At 42.7% G+C, this 24,283-nt stretch overlaps 1 protein-coding gene across 3 annotated transcripts; it reads right to left on the bottom strand.

The window, feature by feature from the left end:
* Positions 1–3,280: 3,280 nt before the first annotated feature.
* Positions 3,281–23,946, bottom strand: LOC111859211 (protein FAM53B-like). 3 transcript variants are annotated; one of them, XM_023841708.2, is made up of 5 exons: positions 23,838–23,946; positions 15,355–15,601; positions 14,344–14,386; positions 11,511–12,202; positions 3,281–4,372 (listed from the first exon to the last, which is right to left on the bottom strand). In XM_023841708.2, the coding sequence occupies exons 2-5, from the start codon at positions 15,442–15,444 to the stop codon at positions 4,049–4,051; spliced, it is 1,149 nt and encodes a 382-aa protein (XP_023697476.1). In that variant the 5' UTR covers positions 15,445–15,601; positions 23,838–23,946; the 3' UTR covers positions 3,281–4,048. The 3 variants fall into 3 exon arrangements, with proteins under 3 accessions (XP_023697476.1, XP_023697484.1, XP_023697490.1); XM_023841716.2 differs by having other exon boundaries at positions 23,763–23,917; XM_023841722.2 differs by lacking the exon at positions 23,838–23,946 and adding an exon at positions 15,871–16,177.
* Positions 23,947–24,283: the final 337 nt, after the last annotated feature.

The raw sequence follows: 24,283 nt of genomic DNA, 5'->3' as shown, positions 1-24,283 counted from the left end.
ATTTTTCCAGTCTTCAACTGTCCAATTTTGGTGAGCTCGTGCAAATTGTAGCCTCTTTTTCCTATTTGTAGTGGAGATGAGTGGTACCCGGTGGGGTCTTCTGCTGTTGTAGCCCATCCGCCTCAATGTTGTGCGTGTTGTGGCTTCACAAATGCTTTGCTGCATACCTCGGTTGTAACGAGTGGTTATTTCAGTCAAAGTTGCTCTTCTATCAGCTTGAATCAGTCGGCCCATTCTCCTCTGACCTCTAGCATCAACAAGGCATTTTCGCCCACAGGACTGCCGCATACTGGATGTTTTTCCCTTTGCACACCATTCTTTGTAAACCCTAGAAATGGTTGTGCGTGAAAATCCCAGTAACTGAGCAGATTGTGAAATACTCAGACCGGCCCGTCTGGCACCAACAACCATGCCACGCACAAAATTGCTTAAATCACCTTTCTTTCCCATTCTGACATTCAGTTTGGAGTTCAGGAGATTGTCTTGACCAGGACCACACCCCTAAATGCATTGAAGCAATTGCCATGTGATTGGTTGATTAGATAATTGCATCAATGAGAAATTGAACAGGTGTTCCTAATAATCCTTTAGGTGAGTGTATATTATGGAACATGCCATTGTCCTCTATGATATCTTGTTGTCTTCAAGAAAGCATTATATGTAGCAGTAAAGCAACGATTTCTTTTTTCTTGCTCTAGACTGAAGATATGTTTTCTCCCACCATTTGATGATCTATGAATTGTCCCGTGTACAGTGAAAACAGTCATAATTGTGTGACTTTACTGTGAGACTTGCCTACTTTCAGTGTGAATTTGCCTAATGATTCCAACTACAGTATACCAACTCAAATTGGGGTGGACCTGCTGTCCAACTTCTCTCATGGTGATAGTTGATGACAAAGTCAACCAAAATCACTCATTTGAGATGTTTTCCTTGTCCTCTGCATCTTCCTAAACCTCTCTCCCTCTGTACTCTCTCTTCTTCTGTTACTATATTAAAGCACACATAGGAAACCAAGTTAATCATTTTGATTTATTGTGTTTGCACAGGTGATGAGTGTTTTCCTGCATTAGCTCATTGTGTTTTGATTGCTGACCGTGTAGTTTCTACGAAAGGAACAAGTGTGCTTACAATGATAGCTGTGTGTAGAATTTTGCAAAATGTGTTGAAACAGTAATGTATCCATAATTGTGGAGATAAAGTACTTGAATCGGCATGTTCCGCGAGCAATTGATTACTTTAATCGATTACTTCATTCAGTTGTGGTCTGTAACCAACTGCGATAAAAACTAAATGAACATCAATAAACACTGACGTTTATGTTAAAAGTTGTTTATCGCAATCAATTGTTCATTTCACTCCATTTGCCCTAGATATATATAGGTCATTTATCTCCCGTCATTCCACAAGATACGTATTGTTCAGCTTTTTAGAGAAACATTGTTTTTTTCCCGTGCCTGACAGTCCTATTAACATCTGTGTTGTGCAGCTCTTCTTTGTTTCTGCGTTAATCACCTGCTGTCACTCCGCACTCTATTTATAGGCCAATGGGTATTGCCACCTTGTTGACTATTTGCCTTTTACTATTTCAGCTTCTCATATGCACACTTCCCACTCACACACTTCCTGCCAGACAGGAAGTGGGGACTCAGCTGACCGGATACCACAGAGCATTTTCAGAGTGCTTCTGAAAGCCATGTAAACGTGCCGGTTTGTTTGCAGCCTATAACCAGCCACAGTTACTTTCCCTTTGTGTTTTGAGAAAAAAATCTTTGAACAGGTTTCTCACTTTCAATGGCCAAACAGGGCAGCCCTTTCCTTTGTTTTGAATGTTTTCCATGCCCCACAGCCTTGTAACAGCAGTTTTTGGACAATACACTATAGGGTAGGAGTTTGATATTTCAATACGTAGTGACACTGAAAACATTTAAGAGAATGGACACCAAATATTTTTTTAGGGCTTCCTTTGGGAATGATTGGATGGTTCAGAAGAGTACTTTTAATCTAGATGGAAATGCAACGCTCTGAACAGAAGTCTTTCAGATGCCAAGAAGCCTTTCTTAACTGCAATACTTGGTGAGCATTCTGCCCTGTGTCAGCTACCAAAGGCTAAAGGTCAAGATACTGGCAAGAGGGAGAGGTGACCATTCAACCGAACCTGGTTACAACATTGCAGGTGTGGTTCTTTTTGTCTCAAACAAAAGAAGAAACTCAGAGCTACTGTTCATACTTACCATCAAACGATCTCAAAGTCAACAATACCCAACCATCAACCAGGTATGTGTGTATCACATTTACTTTACCTTTCTGGATTTGTGGATGCATTTCATGACAGAGACCTGTAGCAAAGCTAGAAAACACTTTTTCTCCCAGAATTGTCACATTTTCACTTTCATAGCTGATGCCATGTTCACTTGTGCTCTAGTGCACAGGAGTGCAAAGCCTTTAATGAAAGGAAACTATATGCTGTATTCTCTGCCTCAGAACACCAGGGTAGTGGTTCTGCACCATCATAGAGCTGGGAATTACATGGCTGGCCCACATCTGCATAGCATAAGCCCTGCTGGAAGATGCTGCCAACATCACAAATGTGCATGCGCCGGCACAGATCTATAGCAAATAGCTGAGACGCGCAGGATACCTTAGGTGCTGAATTAAGGGATATAACAGTTGCTCTGAGATTTATGCTGGTAGCCTCATATCAAACGTGCTTTTATTTAAATGTTGGCATAAGTTATATCAGGAAAGGCCTACATTCGCGGAATGATTTTGTTCTTGGCAGCTTATAAAGCCACCGTCCACCAATTATGCTTGGGTCCGAGGTTTTAGACATTAAAAATACATAACACTGAGAAGATGTAGATAACTGTTGAAAAGTAGATTGAGTCTTCCTTCAGTGGGCACGTCATCTTAGCCCTGCGTTTACTTGCTCTGATATCCAAACAATGTCAGGAAAAGTTGAGAAACTCCGTCTATGAGCATGGGATTAAAACTCATGCTCAGCCCCACTGTACAACAGAGATGTGTAAAGGAGAGCAGAGATGTGTAAATGAGTGCTCAGCTAGAGATTATGGAGGTTTCCACGGGGTCCCACATCAGACAAGCACCCTCATTCTCCAAAGTAATCCACCCAACCTTGTTCAGTATGTAACGAAATGTAAGATGTGCAACTTAGGTTTCTAAAATAAGCACAATTTCCTGTAAGTGGCATATAATTCTCTTTTTTCCCCCACAATTAAAAAGGCTTACTGGTACTTACTGGCCAAAGTAAGAGACCCGATAAAACAATCTGCATGTTTATTCAGTTGTTACAGAAACATCTTTTCTGTATTTTTCCCCATTCAAACAAACAGACTGCATTTAACAATCATACTTAGAAAAATATAGATATTAGCAGTACAGTAAAATAAAAAAATCAGTGTTTATTCCAATAGAAATTTGTATATTAAACTGTAGAAATGCAAATTAATGCTTTAAGCACAATTTCTTTCCGAGATGCAGAACAGGCCAACTGAGCAAACTCCATGTTATTTTTTATTTATTTTTCTTGTAAAATACAGCCCAGTAATTTTGCAATATGAAGCGTGTCGGTATGTCGAGGAAGGTGTTGATCAGAAAGAGGCACTCTCCAAGCCCTTTCCATCAGGCCATCATATGCCCCTGTATTAAGAATGCCATTTGCGGCCCGTCATCAAGAATTTATACAAACCTCTTTGTTTATTTGCTCCTTATTGATGCACAGGAGCCGTCAGGTTGCTGGAGAGGTTGGGAAGTCCCTACTGAGCAACCCCTCCCCCTACATCTTCCATGGAAGCGGTGACTCCAACTTACCAGCTATTCCCTGCTCCTGAGGGTGAAAAGGCAGCCAGAGAGGGGGATGGGGGGGGAGAAGACCATACCCCAAGTGACAGACACATACAGGCATGCCGCAGTGCCCCTGCAAACCAAGTCTTCTGATAGTTATGAATGTTCGCCACCATGTCATCACTTTCTTCATCCCTTCCCTCTACTTTCACAGTCAACTCAATCATCTGAAAGAACCAAGTGCTCAGTTCCTTTCAATCTGCTCAATGTCCAGTTCACCTCCTAGCTGACTGACATCCCTCTCTGTATCACTTTCTTTTGCATTATCCGTCAAATCCTCTGATGTGACGGAATCACTGTCCAGGGCTTCGTTTGACAAGTCGTCCGTGCTACCCCTGCCATCTCCATTTTTCTGTTCGGGATCTGGGTTACGGTCACACACGGGGGTGAAATCAGTCCCACAGAGGTCAGTGTTGCAGTAGGAAGGCGGTACTTCACTTGACAGGCAGCCGTCAACCCCACTGATGCCAGGCCAGCTAAGACTCTGGAAGTTCCGTAGGGAAAGTTTCTGGAGAGGGGGGAAAAGGCCATGTGATTTGGTACTGTTGCCCCATCAATGCACGAGGGTGATTTAAGTCATTCTAACATATTACTTACTAGGGCTGGGCGCTTAATAGAATAATTTCATTTATGATGTTGGCTTTCAATTATTATCACAACAAATCAAAATCGAGATAAAACAATTATCGTGCCACATTTCGTTTCACAATGAATCACCCATATTGTCGTTATAAATCCAGCCCTTTTTTTTTTTTTTAATATTTGTTTCTCAATTGAATTACACTTGTAGGAGTTTATTAGTTCATAGAAATAAGATGTTAAAAGTTCACTAAAGGCATGATTATTTCCAAAGTCAATGAGTAATCGCATTAAATAATTGTAATCTAAATATTGACCAAAATAATTGCGATTATGATTTTTGCCATAATCGAGCAGCCCTAATATTTAGTAATCTTAACTGTATGTCATAGTGGAAGCCCCCGAGTCATTGAGCTTCCACCCATGCAGTTATTTATTTACACCCAGCAGTAATGCATTTAATAATGCATTTGTAACGTTTCAGATACAAATTATATATTATTTTTTCAGTTACCATAAGTAAAACATTTTTATGACATTTAAGCATGAGCAAGACATAAAAAACATTGTCTACCCACTATTTTTCTTCTATATTAAATATAGAAATATTTAAATATCCTACAAAAACATTCATGAAATGGCTATTCAGGTTAAGTACTATTTCAGATAGATGCAATACAGCTCCAATCAAAACCTAAATCTGCAATCTTGACTATGTTCGTGCGACTTCAGAACTGTTGTGCAAGATCCCACATTGGGCCTAAACCCAGTTCAGTTACACAGGGCGTTATGTAGGGGTATTAAGCAGGTTTTCTCCCACTTTATTTCTCATTTCCAAGTTGAATGGCATAAAGCAGATGAACACAAAACGCACATACAGCAAATGTGACATGGCAGACAGAGGGCAGCTGACAGATTGATAAAACATGTACACAGGCACAAGCGTTGTGCCGCAGGGTTGGGTAATACTCCCCAAATGCCCCCACCACCGGGGGCAATAGCTGCTGGCAGGATTACGTTTGCCTGGATGCAATCCTACAGCCATACATCCATGTATCCATGTCTGTAGGGAGGTCTGAGGCCAGGCTCAGCACAGGATGCACGGCGAGACGCCCTGGACGGGATGCAAGGCGCCACAGGGTGTGTAAACTACTCACTGTCACACACACTATAAACAATTTAGCGTAACCATACCATAACACGCACGCACAGCAAGAACAGGATTCCAACCCGACCCTGGAGGTATGAAGTAATAGTGTTCCCAAAGAGCCATTGTGCTGCCCTGTTCCTTATATCAAAATTTTTATATTTATCTTCCCCCAGAGATATTCAGGCTAGCAACCTTGTTCTAGGGTAACAGCAAAGCAAGTCCTTAACTGCTACATACTTCACTGCAAAGGGGGAGAGCAGACGCCTTTGCACAAAGACTAAACTTGCTGGAGGTAGACTGCACTGCATTGGTCACTGGGTGGCACGCATCAGGAAAAGGCCGTTCCTGCCTTCGACTCCAAAGCTTTCTCTGGAAGCTTAGCCTGTAGAGAGGTGCATGTACACAACCAAACAGGCCACAGTGTTTTGCTGCAGCAGTTGTTCCGCTAAACCACAGCAGCAATGCATTAAGTAAGACATCACCACTACAGATATAGATAACGTGGTTTGACTTGCTGTGCACACAAAACATAAGGGTGAGATTAAACCACTGGCAGTTGCTATTAAACAAGTCAGCCTGTAATTCTATTTTCACTAGTCTAGCATTCAAAATGTCAAGGGATAAACAGTGTAAAACTACATTTAACAGAACCGATGGCAATTTAGTTCCCGCTGAAATGTTATAGGAGGCAGCGCAAATGGCACTCTGTAAAATCCAATTTGCATTGCAGCTGCTGGGCCCAGAAAAACACGATTTTGAAAACAACACCGCCCCCCCCCACAAAAAAAAAAAATCTCTAGGGTTTACGCAGATTCTCATTTTGTTACTTCGACTCTGCACTATAAGGAACTGAGGGCTTTGTTCCAGAAGAGTAGCCCAAGCAGCTGCTGGGGATGGAAAGAGTCTCGTTAAAGAACTATCCCCAGAAATATCAATACAGGAACAAGCAAACCACACTTTCATCCTCTCACAAAGCCGTACACGTACACAGCTTTACAAAGGGAAAGTGAACCTATTCTGAGTGGAAAAATCTCAATAATTAAAATATAATGAACATGGCCGCTTTGTATATTGGCAAGTGCTGAGGGACGTACAGTAAGGTGTGTATTAAGCTCCATCTGTCTATTGGGGCAGGGTGCAGAGTCTCACTGCTGGATACATGCCCAGGCATATCTCCCCCCCCCCCCCCCCCAGCCACTAGGAACGCAGCTCAGCTATGAGCAAGATGCCCGCTACCCCAGGAATTGCAGGCCTGGGTCCTCAAACCTCAAAGCTAACTAACCAAGTTAGTGAGGAGACAATAAATGGAAGATACAGCAGTGCTGTGACATGCCGACTGTGCATTTTCCAGGAGGGTAGAATTCAGAAAAGAAAAAAAACTCCAGATTCACCCCCACGGCTTCCATATCAGGCAAAAGATACAATATAATAGCGATACTTCCTACCCCGTCTTGCTCTCCAAGAGACACACAGACAGGTGAGAGTAAGCTTGGAGGTCAGCACAGGGTCAGTCAGCATGCAGTGCCCCTGGAACTGGGGGTTAAGGACCTCGCTTAAGGGCTCACGGGCCTGTAACCGTTTTGCAGAGGCTGGGGCTTGACGTGGCGACCTTTCGATCACGGACACAGAGGCTTAGCCCGCTGAGCCACGCTGGAGAGTACGAGAAACACAGATACAGAGAGCTTACGGTTGAGGGGGAGACATTAAGTGTAAAGGAGCATAAAAAGAATAAATAAATAACCTTCAAAATTTAGTTTAAGTTGTCATACTCAGTTTTTCCCCCCAAATTGCACAAACGTCCATCTACAAATTGGACATCTTAACAGTATATTGCCCCCCAGTTATAGGAAGAATCTTGAAGACAGTCTTTCCAGATGAGCTTGTTACACAATAGCCACCCATGTAGCACCCTCTCCGTGCCCATCTCACTTATGTATCCCATTAATGAGACAGACTGCCAGAGAATTCACACCCAGCTGTAACAGCATAACTGCGAGTCTGAAAGGCCACTCATCCATACATGCTACTCTGTTTACTAAACAGGAGCCCTGCCACCCTGCAGTTACGGCATACCTGACTGGGGCACTGCAAGGCTACTGCAGATGGCGCATTCCGGAAGGCCTGCTTTAAGAGCCTGTCCAGAAACTGGAATACATTAAGACCTAATACTGCATTTCACAACACTGTCAAAAATTCAATTTGCACATGGTTGTATATATGGGGAACAAAAATCAAAAACAAACAAACAAACAGATTAACAAACAAACAATTCCCTACTAGCCTCATAGCAGATGTGGACTCTAATGAAATTAGGAGCAGGCCATGAACGACGAAGGTAACTCATCATGGCGTAGAAGCATGCATGCAAGTGTGCACAAGCATATCTGCAGTTTGTACGCGAGCCGGAACTGATAATCAGAGTTTTAGGACTTCACATGGCTCTTGAACTTCAGGGATCCCATATCTTTTTTGGAACTATTGATGAAAGAGTCTGCCAATGCTCAAAAGCCATCTGTAATCGCACGTTATCGTACTGGTTAGCTATTCTGGCAAGGTACTCATACCTCCAAGCTGTACGGGCCATTTTCTACATCAAACTTTGTACAATGGAAGTATATAATTAACCAAAAGTATAGTGAAGTACAGACAATTCAAGTAAGACCGCTTTCCAAACTTCAGCTTGTTGAAAGTGACAGATAGTTACAATTCTCCCTCTATCTGTAGGCAACTTTTGGAGTTTATTCATGTGAAGCAATAAAAAAGAAAAAAAAACCCACCAATTTCACTCATGTGACCAGACTGTTTACAATACTGAGAGCCATCAAGCATTTCTAACCATAACAGCCTCTCAACATAAGCTCAAGACAAACAGGTGCAAATTTCATTTTGTTCAACAGTATGTATAAACACCTGCGATATCTGGGTACTTTTGAACAAGTTTTGAAATTCATTTATCAGAATGTGAAAAATAATGCGTCAAACGTTACTGAAAACTCTTTACCAAGAAGCTAACGCAAGCAATTTTCAGATGATTTATCATTCAGTGAAGCAATAGTCTTGGTTTGCTCCTTAAAAGCCAGGAGGAAGTAACCACAAAGGCTCAGTTTAAAAAACAGTCCTCATCGTTTGAAACTTCTTCAGCCCTGGACAGGCCTCAGGCCAAGCTAGGGAAGACAGCTTGTGGTAGACATTTTGCCATTGAAAAATTCTACAGGGAAAAAAAATAGTGCCATTAATCCTCAGTGGTGGCAACATTATACTCAAAGACCACCCAAGTCAACCCTTTGGTGAGGGCAGTAAAGCCTACCATCTGTCCATTCAAAGCAACTCGAAAATTCTAGTTCCTCAGCACTCAACATGTGATGGGGTGGGGGGGGGGGACCTAGAAATACTCCCTGAGAGGAAGCAGATCACAAGAAAAGATTCAACCTTCTCAGGTATTCACCATTTTAATCTTAACCTAAGACCATCTTGATCACTGTGAAATTTCTCCTGTTACTTGAGTGGTATACTATTAACTCATAAGCCAAATGTAGTATGACATCATCTCTGCAGGGAGTATCACATGACCAGGCTTCATACTTACTAGTTCTACCAGCCCCTTGTTCTGTGGGAAGAGTATATATTAGCATGCTCCATTTTGTTTCGATCTAACTTATCAGGAGCCCTGAATGACGGCATTCCCAGGGACCTGTAATCTCCACTCTGTGTGTCTGTGTGTTTGATTCCCTCTTTGGCCCAGAAACCTCAGCCGCGAGTTTTTCCCCGTGTTGTTGTTTTACCAGATACTAGATTTTCTGTTTTTGTGTATACACCAAATCCTAGCTCGGCGACTAGTTATTAGTAGTTATTTGCAAAAACAATAAATAATAATAAATCATTTCCAACCAATGCGTGCATTTTTGAACAAAATTTCACATGCCTGACAACAACGCAGGCTGGAGTGAGAGAATGAGAGTAACACTGGCATTAAGGCCTCATGCAGTTATTTGAATGAAATGGCAGCAGCCAGTGATCCTTGCAGTGCGAAGCGCAGTCGCAGTCAGGGGTGATTTTCGCTTAGCGACCATTTCGCTTAATAACCTGCCCATTGGAATGAAAGTTGGTGGCTAAACGGAAAGAAAGTGCATATCGTTACCTCATCCAGGCCTCTACAGTGCAACGTTTCTATTGCATATGTGACTAAAAATCAATGTGTGGGAATTACCAAAAAAATTCCCCCACGTGTGCAAATTCAACTGAACAATGATATTGTGCATAGTACTACCAGTAGTTCTATTCGGAAAGCTAAACTGAATTAACTAGCAACTTCGGGTACGTTAAAATGAGCATTCCCAAGTATGCATTCCACTGCTAAACAACCCATCTCTGAGCATTCGAAACAAAGTACCTGATACTCACGTTCAACAAAGTAGCTTTTGCAGTGAGCCACTGCAAAATGTTTCACTGAACACTTAAATGACAGAAGCCTGTCAGTAATGACCTAATGGTAATAGCTAAAGAAAAATGTTATCGATTACTCATTACTTCAAGAAGGATGTTGATGTTATGGAGAAATGGGGAGATGACATTGTCCCAGAAGTAACGATTATGCTACTGAGCGATTAGGATTCTGAGAGATACAGTACTGATTACTGATTAAAAGTTTAAATAATGGTTAAATTATGTTTGTGAAAAACTACCATATTATGCCTTTAAAAGTGTGTTGACTTAACCATTTCAAAACTTCTCCTAAAATCACCCCAGTGTTTGCAGCGTCCATCCAACACACCCAAGGATTTTTTGACTTGACTATGAGCAGACCTTGTACGACTAATCAATGCCTCTCTGACTTTTAAATATTAATTTAGTTGGTTAATTAAATAAGCTGGTGGTGACGTCAAACAAATACCGGGAATGGCTGGGCTGGGAGCTGAAGCTGTGTCCATCTAGTCATCTAGCAAAATATCAGTAACTTTTTGGAGAAACCCCTGTTTATTTTTATTCTGTTACTCTTAATTATGCTCTAATGGCAAACTGTATTTTTGCTCTGAGCAAATGTACACTTATTAGCCAGATAAATAGCTTTAAAAAATTTCCTTTGACTGCCCAAGACTTTTGCATTGTGGGGACCATTTTCAAGTTCCCTACAAAGATCTGAATGCAATCAAAAAAGTAAAAAAATCACAAAAGTCTCAAATTTGATTTCGTTACTCACGGTTAAGGTTAGGGCTGGGTAGGGGTTAAGGTTGTCATGTTGGGATTAGAGTTTTCCCCATAGAAATGAATGGAGAGGCTGTCACGCAAGATATAATTACAAACCTGCGTGTGCGTGTGTGTGTGTGTGTGTGTGTGTGTGTGTAAAACACAGAGGGACAAAGTGTAGGGTGAAAAAGTGAGAGTGTGTGGGAGGTCCAGGTGTGTCACACTGTGTGAGTATCTGTATGTTGTCTTTTTATCAGTACAGGCTTCCTTTGTGTGTTTTTTTTGATGATTACTGACTGATTAGTGCCCAGTTTTGAATAAAATTGTGCTACTTGGAAAATGGCTAGCAAATGGTTAGCATAGAGCCCAGGCTTCATCCCTGACTTATTCTTGTGAACGTTTTTCTCTTCTCTTTTTTTTTTTTTTTTTTTTTTTTTTAAATAAATCTGCTCTATGCTGACAATTCCTTGCATGTTTTGAGTCGTCATTTTCTCCAAACACAGGTTTTGAACCTTAATTACTGCAATGGCTTCGCACTTTGAAGATGTGCTCACCTATACTTTTTAACTCAGGCAACAAGTCTAGCAAGTATTGCAGTAACCTTGTTAAAACCGTAAACAACCTCCTGAAGTACTTATTTTGTTTTTAAAACAGGACTTGTCTGCAGTTTCAGCGAAGGCCGTTTACAAATTCACGGCCCATTTAGAAGCTCAGACTGCCAGCTATCACTGACCTGGGTCATCTTGGCCAAGTCCAGGGAAGGCCTCGATTCCTTGCCCTCACCGGGCCTCCTGCGCTTCATGCCGATTTTTTTGTCGTTCAGGACACAGGGCTGCGAGCGGCTTCGGGAGAGTCCCCCCCCCGGGGCCAGACGTCTGCCTAACTCCGGCATGGACTCCGGAGAGCCGGAGGCCGAGCTGTACCGCGGCTCTGTGGGGATGATCAGCTCCCGAGACAGGGAGAGGGCCTTGGGAGGCTCCTGGAGGCCGGCGAACGAGAAGCAGGAGAAGTCGAGAGCGTTGGAGCGGGCCGGCAGGCTGAAGCTGGAGCTCCGCTGCATGGTGGGCGAGCCCCCGGGCAGGCCGGCCGAGCCCCGCTGCGCGCTCCCCCCGCTGTGGCAACGCCGCTTCTCCACAGGCATCCACACCCGCGAGCCCTGCGGCCGCCACGCAGAGAGGGAATGGGAGCGGCACTGTCGTTTGCTAGGGGGCGCCGCCGAGGGTGAAGATGTGGCTTTGACGTCACTCAGGCTGAGGTCCTGGATCAGGTCAGTGATGGGAATGTTGGTTGGGTCCGACTCCCGGGCCCAGAAGGGGCTCCTTGGGCGTACCTCGGCCAGCGTACCCCACAGGCTCTCCAGGTTGGGACTCCTCTCGTCCTGCTGGAGGCCGCACCCTTGCCCCAGGTCCCGCCATCGATCGGCCTCTGTGACAAACAGGCACATGCAGTCGCCATTAGCCATGTCCACATGTTGGGGCACAAACATATAAATAAAACTGCTTATGTACAAGCATACAGCAATCTTAAGGCAGGTCATTTGCAGCAAACGTGTAATTTAAAATAAGCTAGCATCTACTCAAATATTAAATTATATTCCTATATATACACATTTCTTGTAGTCTAACACACATTTACAAAGCAGGAAGGAAATCTTTGTCCTAAAGTAAAAATAACACAACTATAATTAAGAAAAACAAGCTAAAGAATGCCCTACTAATTAAATCGGCAGCACATGAACTACCTACTAAACGCAATCAAGGGCAGTAAGACAACCACAAGTAATAGCAGCTCAAAGGCAAGGTAAATAAATCTACCTGCAACCTGGGTGGTCTGTCACAGTATGCAACATCTCCGACAACCATAACCTTGACAACCGGGATCATGGCAACACCATCCTATCACTGCTCGGATGCAACATCATGTGACTAAGCCATCAGCAGAAGCTCAGCACTGGGTTAATGTTAGAATTAGAGTTTTGGAATCAAACAGACCCCTGCAACTGAATCATTCTAAGTGGGTGTTACTTGGTGCTTTCTCATGATTTCCACAAAGGAGCACAACTGAAAGGGTTGGAACAGGGATTCCGAAGTTTGAACTATGTGACACGGGAAAGCAGACCACTTCTGAGAAATTAACTTGCACTATGCACCAGAAGAGGGCCTGCTGCATTCCCAAAAAAATCAGAGATAAAACACCTCTGTGATATATTGATCAACAGTAGATCCGAGATGGTCAGATGGAAACTATGGATGAACACCATCCATGTTAGACTTTCATAAGCAGTATTATTCCACATTACTGGCTCAAACTTAATGCTTGAGAGTAAAGAGTCACTTCATAGTTCATAAAAAAAAAAAAAACAAAACAAAAACAGGCGGGAAGCCACTGATGGGCCCAGTCTGTGTGTCCTGCCAAGCAGAAAAGCAGATGTTTAAGGACTATCTGGCCTTGGGAAGAGTTTTCCAGTCTCACTGTCCAAATTCCTGGAAGGGTTACTAGCCTTAATAAATGTGCGAGATTAACCTGAAGCATCAGTGGGACCATCTGAATCATGAATTCATATTTTAAAAATCCCAACAATGCCCACAACGTGAGTTTGAGACAAAACACTGAACGCCACACGCCACCTACCATTGTGGAGCCGGGGCCAAACAGCAGCCAGAGCATCGCAAAGCAAATTACTGCCCCGACGCTACACAAAACGCTATTGATTTCTGATGAGTTTGCGCGTGTCCATTGTTAGTCAAACCCTGCATGCTTCTCTCAATTTTTTTTTTTTTTTTTTGGTTTACTCCAACTGTGCCCGTGTTGTTCTATAACCAAAGTTCATTGTTTCAAACAACTGAACAGCGTGTCCTTGATCTCGGAAGGGAAAATTTGGGAACCATTATATCAGCAGTAAGATATAATCGGGAGCAAAATTCCACGGAGAAAGTAACGGAAAAACAAACAGGTTTTCTAAATCACATTTAGTACTCGTATAGATCTTCAGGCCATTTACCTTTCTGTAACAATGTTGACTGTACTCTATGTAAGATATATAAAAGCTTGAAGCAGACAGGTCAATTATGGTGATCTCTGCATTCATCAGCCGCATGATGACAGTGCAATAACATTCTTTATTAATGTCCTGACTAACGATAGGGCTGGAAGTGTCAGGTGCGTCCGTCCTGTGTCAAGCCTCTGAGGGCCAAAAAGCCGACGAAGGGAGCCGTGATCGACTATCCGCACTCTCATCGGAGTCATCTGTCAGCAGGACGCCAATGAACGCGACGGTTCTGCCACGGCACAGTACCGGCGACCAAACGCGATGCTGCGGCCCGAAGCCCAGGTGCAAAGTGCGAACGGGTCGCAGGGAACGGCGCGGGAAGAATGCCCGCAGGAGTCCAACGGAAAAGTGCCGAAACAAACAGCCGCATAACCCCAAAGTCTTATCATACACATAAATGCATTTTAAGCCGCTCTCTCTTCACATTTAAGTTCTGGCAGCCTTCCTAAATGCACCTCCTTCCGGGCTGAAGGCAGCCTGACCCTGAAAGGGGGGGGGGGGGGGGGGGGGCACTTACCCACAGAGGCAAAGGAGAAAAGAGTTGTCCCTCTGTTCATAGTCTGTAAACAGAACAGAATGGCTTAGAAAGCTAAGCCTCCCTATCGCCTTCGCTCATTTCAGATATTACTGTCCGCAAAGGCATCTTACAGCTTTGGTGTTGTGGCAGGAGTGTTACGCTAAGGAGTTAGCAAACTTCAGGTGTACAATTAAGGAGCAAAACTCACTATCCAAAAGCAAGTACTATGCTTCAGATAGAAACGTAGACCTGACAGTACTATAGATCCTTGCTTAAGGGTGGGAACTCTTCAGCCACTCATTGGTGCCCGCTGGGCTCTAATCCAATCCACAAGAGGTACTTCAGCTGCAACTGGATCGGAACAGCCAAGGACGGCTGTGTCCTTTTACGCGGCTGTGGAGAAACCTCACTCCATGCGACTGGGATTCCTTTTAGATTCATGACCGCTGGGTTTTGGCTTTGGCAAAACCCTGAACCACTTTCAAAAATGTCAGACACAACTCATTTACTTTATAATGTCCGACACGCCCTTTTAATAAAAGCCTACTTAATACGGCACCAATAACCTGTCATGCTTATGACCAGTGTTGATAGGATTCTATTCATTAAATTCTGTTGCAAATTGTAGCATAAAAATCTGTTTTCCACATATCCAGAGGTACTTTATTACATAACAACATTTAACTGGCAAGAACCATTTTAAATTATGAGACAATTTTTTAAACTCAGAAGCAGAATGAAGACCGCTGTAGTGAATGCCAGCACACCACATCACACCACATCACACCACATCACACCACATCCCTATGAGTAACAAAAACGAGTCTTCAGTCACAGTAAAACTATGCTCACAAAAAAGTACCTTTGAAACTAAAACAAACCATCAGTTATCATTGTAGGGAATTGAAAAGTGTTAGGGAGGTCTCAGATAATGCTGCATTTATCTCAGGCTTTGGTCTTACTGGTAACCAGGTTTCTGTTGCAACCTGCCAATCAAATGCAATATCTTACCAGCTCTGAGTGTGACTGACTGGGTGTTACATCAACACCCTTCTTCTTTTCCAGTGACTTAGAATAAATGATCACCATGGTAATGCACATCTTTGCCCAAATGCATTCCAGAGCAGGCAAAGGGCATCGGGTGCCATGTTTACTGCTGGGGTGCGGGACGTGTAGGTCGGTGGGACGCGTGGCTGGCTGCCCATCTGCAGATCGCCCTCAGGCTCTCCTGGAATGCTCTTCACACCTCCCCCGAGCCCTGTGCAAACACAAAGACATGTGCCATCAGCTCGCCGAGTGCCTTTGTCTTCCCACCCGAGAAACTCGCGGCCAAACTGGCAGGCGAAGGCGAGTGCGTGGGGGGGGGCGGTGCCAGGTCTGGGGTGTACCCATCAGGCTACAGGTATCAGTCTGTGATCTTTTACGGCACTACAGCGTAGAAACAAACAAATCTGAAAGATCGCACCAGCTACCGCACACGTTGAGTCACACATATTTCAAGAGGGGGCAAATAATTTGATTACACACCTTAACTCCAAAATATTTTTCCATTAATAGTCATTTAGTTATCCTGGAGTATACTGCACAAAGCAAAGAAAGTCAAACTCAGATCACAAAATCGTCAAGCAAGCTTGGAATAGCTATGACCTTGTGGTTATCCAAACATCTACCCTCCTCTAACTCTGGTGCCACAAGCTGTAAATCAGCTGATTAGGTCCAGCTTTTAATCTTCACATCTGCACCTTCTGCAGCTTTTAATCTCAACTTTTGGTCGACGCGAAATGGATACGGTCGTGGACCTCACTGTTCGTCAACGAGGCTCCCCTTTACCCCCAAGTGTCAGATGGGCAAATCCACGAGAGAGAGAGAAGCATGGGAACACAAGGAAAGGAAGACAGGACCAGAAAAAAGGATGAAGAGGAAAAAAGTAGCAGGAGAATAAAAACAGAATAGCAGAGCAAGGCAGATCGAGAGAGAACGAAACACAGAAGAGGGGTAACCTAGTCCCTCGCGCTAGTGTCTGTGAAACAAAAGAGCATTGTCCCGAAGATGAAAAACCGTGGGAAACAAAGAAGTGACATCAGGAACGGATCACAAGACCCCGGTGGCCGTCCACGAGGAACGGGAGCCAAGCTCGTCCGCGGGTTGGGAGAATAGAGCCAGCTAGTGTTTCGTCTCATGTTGGTCAATGCCAACAGCATGCATATGATTCCTATTACTTACATTTATCACTTAGGGTCAATGGCGTAAGAGGCACCCAAAGCTAGGCTTTCTGAGCAGGGGATGACGGCAGGTTATGGGGAGAGGCCCACAGCTCTGTGGGTTCTCAGTAGAGTCGGGGGTGGAGGGATCAGGAAGGAGAATGGCCCCATGAGGGCCACATGAGTGATGGAGAATAGGGGTAAATGGGAGCATCACGAAAAGGAAAGCCATGGAAAGAACCAGTAGTGGCATTTATTACAGATTTGTCAAGCAACTGTCCAACACTTTGATAACATTTCACTTACATAGGCTACATAAACTAAGACCTGTAGCCTTCCACAATGAATACCACCTAAATGCATAAAAACAAAGCTACAAATTAAAGGCCCGAAACTGGTCATATTTGATCATAATTTTATATTGTGATGACGTTTTCCATGGGTGGTATGTGGTTCGGTGGGCTGAGCCCCTGTACCCGTGATCAGAAGGTAGCCGGCTTCAGACTGGCCTTGGCAGAATAGTCACATCAAGGCCCTTAACCCCCAGCTCCACGGGCGCCATAGGTATCTACCCTTGTGGCCGTGATCCCCAAACTTGCTCCCAACTGTGTGTGTGTGTGTTTGATGGAGAGCAGGATGGGGTAGGCAAATAGAGAATTTCTCCACAGGGATCAATATAATATCCTACTTCTTCATTTAGAGCAACACTGTTCTCAGTTCTTTTGCACCTTCTACCAGAGTTGGGTAATTCAGGTCCAGAGAGTAAAAGTCCAGACCGGGATTTTGTTTCAACCAACCAGCATAAAGAATATTCTTTGACTCTTCATGCTCATCACATGGGATAATGTTCAATAAAGTCACATGAGGGACAGGTAATCCTACTTTTTTGCGTCACATTAAGCCTGAACTCAGAATATAAATATCTGCAATCATATTTCAAAGAGTTTTTCCTTCAATGCTGACAATTATATGTAATAAACCAAAATAAAACACACTAGTGTAAATAATACTGCAGTCACATTGGTGTTACATTACAAATAATACCTCTAAAAGGGGGGGGGGGGGGGATCTCATGTATCATCATTACCTACAGGAGAACAACGATAAGCACTGCTTGGAAGAAGCCCGTACAATTTCAACATGACTCTCTGGAAAGCCCGTGAATTCACCATTGTTTCTCTGGCTCCACAGGGGATGTTACCATCCTTATCGTAATCATGCCACAATTTTGTTTGCTGACATAAGATCATATGGGGCTTACGCAATTCTCCACAGAATTCAGAGGCTTTTCATAAAGGCAGTATCATAGCAACTCCACGCCTGCACTTCAAAATAAAAAAGCAAATAGAAATCAGTTCTGGCTAATGAAAGAACTGCTCCGTGGGGCCTCTGCGGTCTTTCCCAGCATTAAATATCTCATACCAGTTATACTGGGTTACCACATAAATGCAAATAACCAACATGGTGTCACCCCTTAATGTTGGCTTTATGGGGGGAGAGAGAAAAAAAAAAGAGAGAGAGAGAGAGAGAGAGAGAGAGAGAGAGAGAGAGAGAGGGACCGTGGCTTTTAACAAGCATGTGGAAGCTACTACTTTTTGCAAGGTCACTGCAGTGTTACAGAGGGGCTCTGTACTGTACAAGCTGAACCTCAAAAGCAAGGAGGGCAGTATTAGGATGGGATGGTGCTTCTCATTGCTGAGGACAATCACTTAAAGGCTGGAGAAACTGAACGCTTAACAGACTTGAGATATTATGGCAGAAGGAAACATTTAGAAGGAATCAATTACTAATGGAATCCCAGAAGTGGACACTGATAGGGAACACAAGTGCCATTTGGTGACGTACAGAAGATATGCAGTGAGAGAATTCCAGGCCTCCTGACAGCTGCTCAGGGAATCTTAACTAAACCAGCCCAAAGACATACAAACTGCAGCCCATATTTTAACCTGCAATCAAATACACACACAGTCAAGGACGCTTTTGGAAGTTTTTATTCCGAAAGTGATGCAGCCATGGACAGAAGAAGCAGGACAGGCTCTTCTTACAGTGCTTAATGAGCCTGATTTAGTGTGGAAATAGCCTGAGGTTTACAGATGGCAACAGCAAAAGCTCGGGCGATTAAGAAAGATCGGGTGTTTGGCTCCTTCCCTCACCCAGCATTTCAGATTCAACTGTCCATAAGACCACAGAAGCATCACTTCCTTCAGCAGTGTCCCTCACATGCATAGCAAGCATATGCTCTCAGGAACCATCACAATCTGCTATAACGACAGTCAAGCACCCTAGAGAATCATTCTGAGACAAAACATTGAAAGAGGGGCAATATGATGAAAAATGCCATTTCCTCTCAAAGAATTTCATCAGCTTAGCTGAATTTGCCATAAAAAACACCCAATACTTTTCATGTATGGCCACCACAAACCATAGGCATTTGATTGCAAAATACGTTGCATAATGAAGTTGCACAGTTTTCCCATAGTACAGCAAAACAATATCGAGATAAGGGTTTCTTGGCGTGACATGAAGCAATGGTTTTTGATAAGCAATATTAAACATTGGATGCACAGGTTGGCATTTTGCATTTTAGAAACAATAACCAATCATGTACGTTCTTGAGACATTTAAAACTTTTGACAACTTAAAAATGTTTAAATTACAAAACCAGTAATGTATGGAACATTCTTAGTGGGCAATTTACGAACAGTTCCTCTTGTTGTGTCTTACAAGCAGGATATCAAACATATAACCTGTATGTTTTAAACAAAGCAACTTCATAAAAAACAGTCACAGAACATTCTGCAAACTACGACTGTGCAAATGCATTAGTTAACACACCCGAGATAACACTTAATAGGTAAAAAGCTACTTGATTGCACCAATCACATCTTGTGCCTACTGAAATATGGGGAAACATTGCCTCTGGCATCTTTTTAACTTTGCATTTAGCTATAACCCTGCCTGCATGTTTAAATTTATACAGTTGCTTTGATGTTTGTAATGAGGGCAAGCAGAATGCATTCTAATGCTTCTGCTTTTGAATGCCAAAGCTATTAATCAACTGCTAGGGTATTTTCCTAGATATGAGCTCTTGCGTTGTTCTGCTGCAGTGTTTCTCGACCCCAGTCCTGGTGGGCATGTGCAGGTTTCCCCGGCAACCACAGAGAGAAAGCTAAACTGGTTCAATTAGCAGAACAATTAGCTGGATCAACACGCGCGTCTTTATCACAGCCCAACGTGCTGGTGCCAAGAGACAAATGAGGTCTGTCCACAGAAGCTTGAAAGCACAGCAGACATGATACATACTTGAGGTGCAGGATAATGTTGATCTGATTGCTGGCAAAACGTCAACACAAACAATTATTTGAGAACTAATGGAACAAAAACGGATTAAAAAAATATGAATCACTGAATGGAGTTTGCATTTCCATATACTAATGTTTTAATACCAATTAAAAATTAATATTAATAGCCTCAAACTCCAAGAAGGAGACACCACAGTATTTGTCAGTTCCATCTGTCATATTTAATGTTAACATAGCGATTTTTTTGTACATTAATTATCAACCACCAAAAGTATTATCAAGAGCAGCAGTTTCAAAGCTTCAGTCCTTTAAGGATACCATTTTGCAGCCTCCATTCAGGAGGCAATCAGAGCTCTCAAACTACAGATGTTTAATGCTCCTTTTTTAAACAAGTTATTGTCCCAGTTAGTTACAGGTACCACTTCCACAGGTCCCTGTGGGAAACACCTATAGGTCTATCACTGCACCCCATCAAGGAACTGCAGAAACTGAAAGGGGTGGGGCGCAGAGACAGAAAATAAATAAAATACCAAAAGAATTCCTGCACCTGAACCGGAGGCCTTGGATGACATTCAGCTCTTTTCGGTAACATATGAGGACGGGCGCATATGAATTTACGGATTAGTTCGAGCAGCAGAAAATTAAACGTAAAGTCCGATAAGATTAGAGAACAAACTTTTGGCAAACATGGGGAAATTGAACATTTTCAACAAAGTATTGAAGTGTCAATCTGTACTGTGCTGGACATACTCGTTCCAGGAGTGCAGGTCTCTGTATCTGATCTTTCGATGCCTGAAGATAAGGCATTCATGCATACATGAAGGGTGTCAGTCTGAAAATAAATAAATACATAAATAACCAGTGCTAGAGGCGGCCAACTAATGACAGACGCTTTCAGCCAATGAGAGACTCAGCTTAATACCAGAAATGCTTGATTAACATGGTCGATTGATTTGGTAACTTAAAAACAGGGGTTACAACCCCCATGCGGGTACACATTAAACCCTACGCGCCAGAACACTCGAAAACAAGCAAACCTCTTCCATTAACTTGAGAAGGTATTTAGAGTCGAGCCAGTTTCATGGGCATCAAATATATTTAGATGAATTTATAGAGGAACAAAAGACCATAAAGGTGGCGGGGGGGGGGGGGGGCACTTTGAATTCCACATTGCTTTACCACTTCAGCCCAAACCAAAGGCAAATCAGTTATGACTGAAAAGGGGTGCGAGGGGGCAAGCAACAGAAAGCCCATCATTAAAATAAATTGTGCGCGCAAAGAGGCTAAGACAAGCATAGCTAACAATCCCTTTTGGAGGTTTTGCCTGGTGCTCTGGGCTGCGGGGCTATAGCTGGAATATGGCACCGCCAGCGTTTCACAGGAACACAGCTGCCCACACAGAATAGGGCCCAATGGAGCCATTTACCATAAACACAAAAGCCTCTGCAAATCTACGAATCTTAAACATACAGGGACCATTTGGCTATGCTTTTTATGCACAAGTTTAATTATTCCATAGAAAGAAGAAAGCCTACTTTGGTACCTGGCTTCCAAAAAAAAGGAAGTTTTAGTGTAGATCTAAGCCTACTGAGGGGCAACTCAAATTTACATATCAATATAGATCCAATTTTCATTAGGATGTTCGAAGGTTGCCATGCATCCTCTGAATCCACTTTAAAAAAATGCTTCTTAAAAACACACACGCACCATGACCTACTTGCTGTAGGACAATATGTTTATGCAAGAATTTTCACTAAGTACCACGGAAATAATGCAACAGAGTGAACAAAAAAAACATACCTACTGTACCTCTGCAGAACGGGCAACTATTGAGGCAATATTCCTCTTACAAAATACCTGCATACTCCCACTGCTTAATAATCCTACGTTTACAGCAGTATTCTGTCAAGTTCTTTCAGTAAAGGGAAAAACAAAAACAGCACAGGTAGGCCCCAGATTAGAATGAGTACTTAATAATGGTAATAATAATAAATGACAAAATAATCACATGCAGTACTGTACTCTACCTCAAGTTGACACACTGAAACTACACAATGTTTTAATGAGCATCAAAAAATAGTGCGTGTGTGTATTTTTAATATGTTTGCAAGTATGAGTTGCCTGTAAGTTGGGCGTTCTTAACCCGGGGACTGCCTGTAAAGGAACAAGGAGACAGAAATGCACAGGATATGCCAAAATCGATCGGGATTGCACAGAAAGAGGGACTGGAGTGGAATGTCAATTCTCATCTCCACATCATCCATCCCGTTTGAGAAGCAGGTACAAATCAGTGAATTTAGGCCAAAGGAAGTTCTGCACTGTTCACTTTCTGTCTAAAGAGCTCACCCAGACACTGCAGACCTTACTTCCCAACCAAAGACTACCAAAATTCAGCAGAAATCTTAAAGGAAAAACTGATTGAGGAGTATATCACCATAGCAGATCTGTTATTCAGTAAGACTGTAAAGTACACACAAAGATCAACAAAACAAGAAAAACAGCATAATACATAATGCATTCCTTCCTTTTATGCTATACTCCAATTTCCTAACACCGAGCTTTCACAAACGCTTGCCTCTTGCAGTAATTGAGTGTTCTTTGGGGACAGCTTCTGATTTTTTTTTCTTTTCATTTTATTAACTAGGCTGCCTGCACAGTCACCTTAAATCAGTCACCTCAGTTCAAAGGCAACTCAATGATGCTGGAAACTGCAACTGATCACACAGAAAAACCAGAAGCACAGGCCAGACCTGGCAGCAGATGCAGTTAGGACAAGGCAGAGATTAAACAGCCAAGTCCTGCTTGCAAAACTACAGTGCAATCCAATGCAACATGTTTTTCTTCTGCATTACTTTTATCCTTATGACATTAGTGTTAAAGTTCTCTGCATGCTCAATGCAAGCCAGCATCATTGTAGCTGAAACACAAAATAAAATGAAGAAAAGCTTGAATTAGAAAACTATGGTAGTCAACTATATGATGTGTTAAACTACATCTCTGTAAGAAAAAACACTAACTTCCTCGTGTGTCAACAGAGATCACCAAAGTCATAAAACAAACTATGCAGATCACTGAAAAAAATCTGAACACACTCCTATGAGCTGTAACTTGCCTGCTAATTTCAGCTCAAAAGTTAGCTCACATGGTCCCAGGAAGAAATGTGCAGACCTCTACAGTATCAAGACCCCGTGGATAAGATTTTTTCTTTTTTTTGCTTTTGCCTTCAGTCGTTTTCAAGACAAGAGCCATGAAGGCAGGAATGCTTTTGTCTAAGAAGCCGGACAGATCCTAGTAACAAAGCAAATGATCTCTCAATCAACTTCTCCCTCGGTGGCTGATCCATAACACAGCTGTTCTGCGCACAAGTAAAGTATGTAACCTTTTATTTACAAAAAAGCAAAGAGAAAACAGTATCAAGACCACCAGCAGGAAAACAAAAAAGGCTACAATATTAAAACTATAGAGTAATCAAAGCACATCACTTATAAAACTTCAGATTTAAGCGGATGTATTTGCGGTTTAGTAAGAAAACACGATCAGAGAATAAAGTGAGGTATTCAGACAGAAATACTATCCCTTAACTGATCGTCTAATGTACACAGCTGCTTTAGCAAACCACTACAAATCACGCGTGGTCGTCACAGAATAGAAAACTTGTTAGTTGACTTTCTAGCAAACTAGCTTGTTAATAATACTTTAGACCACCTATTACCAAGAAAATTACTACTGATCATACCAGAAATCGAAAGTGACAAAGAAGCACCTGAAAAAATGTCACTTACTTACTAACTTAAAAACTTAAAAGACATAACTTTTAATGAAGATTCCCTCGCTTATACCGAATGCTCTAGCGTTCAAAAGTCCCGAACAGCACTCAGGTTGGTATATGGTATTATTTATTATAATGCTAAACTACCTGATCGACAGTGTTGGTGGAAAAGTGCAGTTATCCTCGACCTGCATAACAAAAGAGCAGAAAAGGCGTGCTAACCCTCATGGGCACCTTCCAGCGCACCTCGGTCCTCCCAGCTGAGCCGAGCGGCTGCATCCAGCGGCCCCTCAGCCGACCGCAAACTTAAACAGCGTCAGTAACAATATCCGCACACGACCGAACCATCTCTGCGGCGGCGGGGGGCGGGGGTGTCAGGAAGCCATTTAAAGTAAATTAAAGCACCATTCACAACCTTTATTATTGCTACTGTATCACAAATAATAATAAACATATACATTACACATACAAATATAACGAAGCTCAAGGAAATGAGAATATTTGAATCACAGACGTTAAATAAATGGCGTCTCACCCTTGAAAATTGCATGCATATGCGCACGTCCGAGTTGTTTAAAGTGGCGTGCGGGGAGGGGGCAGGGTCGATAGAACTACTGGAGTCCAGTGTAGCGAGTGTATAAACATTGCTTGTGTTAGTTTTACCATGT

Source organism: Paramormyrops kingsleyae, chromosome 3 (assembly GCF_048594095.1).
Source record: "Paramormyrops kingsleyae isolate MSU_618 chromosome 3, PKINGS_0.4, whole genome shotgun sequence".
Lineage (NCBI taxonomy): Eukaryota > Metazoa > Chordata > Actinopteri > Osteoglossiformes > Mormyridae > Paramormyrops > Paramormyrops kingsleyae.
Note: the sequence above shows the minus strand (reverse complement) of the source record. Positions and strands in the feature narration are given on the sequence as shown.

Coding starts and splice junctions, on each gene's coding strand:
- LOC111859211 (XM_023841708.2), bottom strand. CDS start 15,444: ATGTGCATTACCATGGTGATCATTTATTCTAAGTCACTGGAAAAGAAG. Junction 14,387..15,354: donor GTCAGTCACACTCAGAGCTG/GTAAGATATTGC, acceptor TTCTGTTTACAG/ACTATGAACAGAGGGACAAC. Junction 4,373..11,510: donor ACTTGGCCAAGATGACCCAG/GTCAGTGATAGC, acceptor CCCCCTCTCCAG/AAACTTTCCCTACGGAACTT.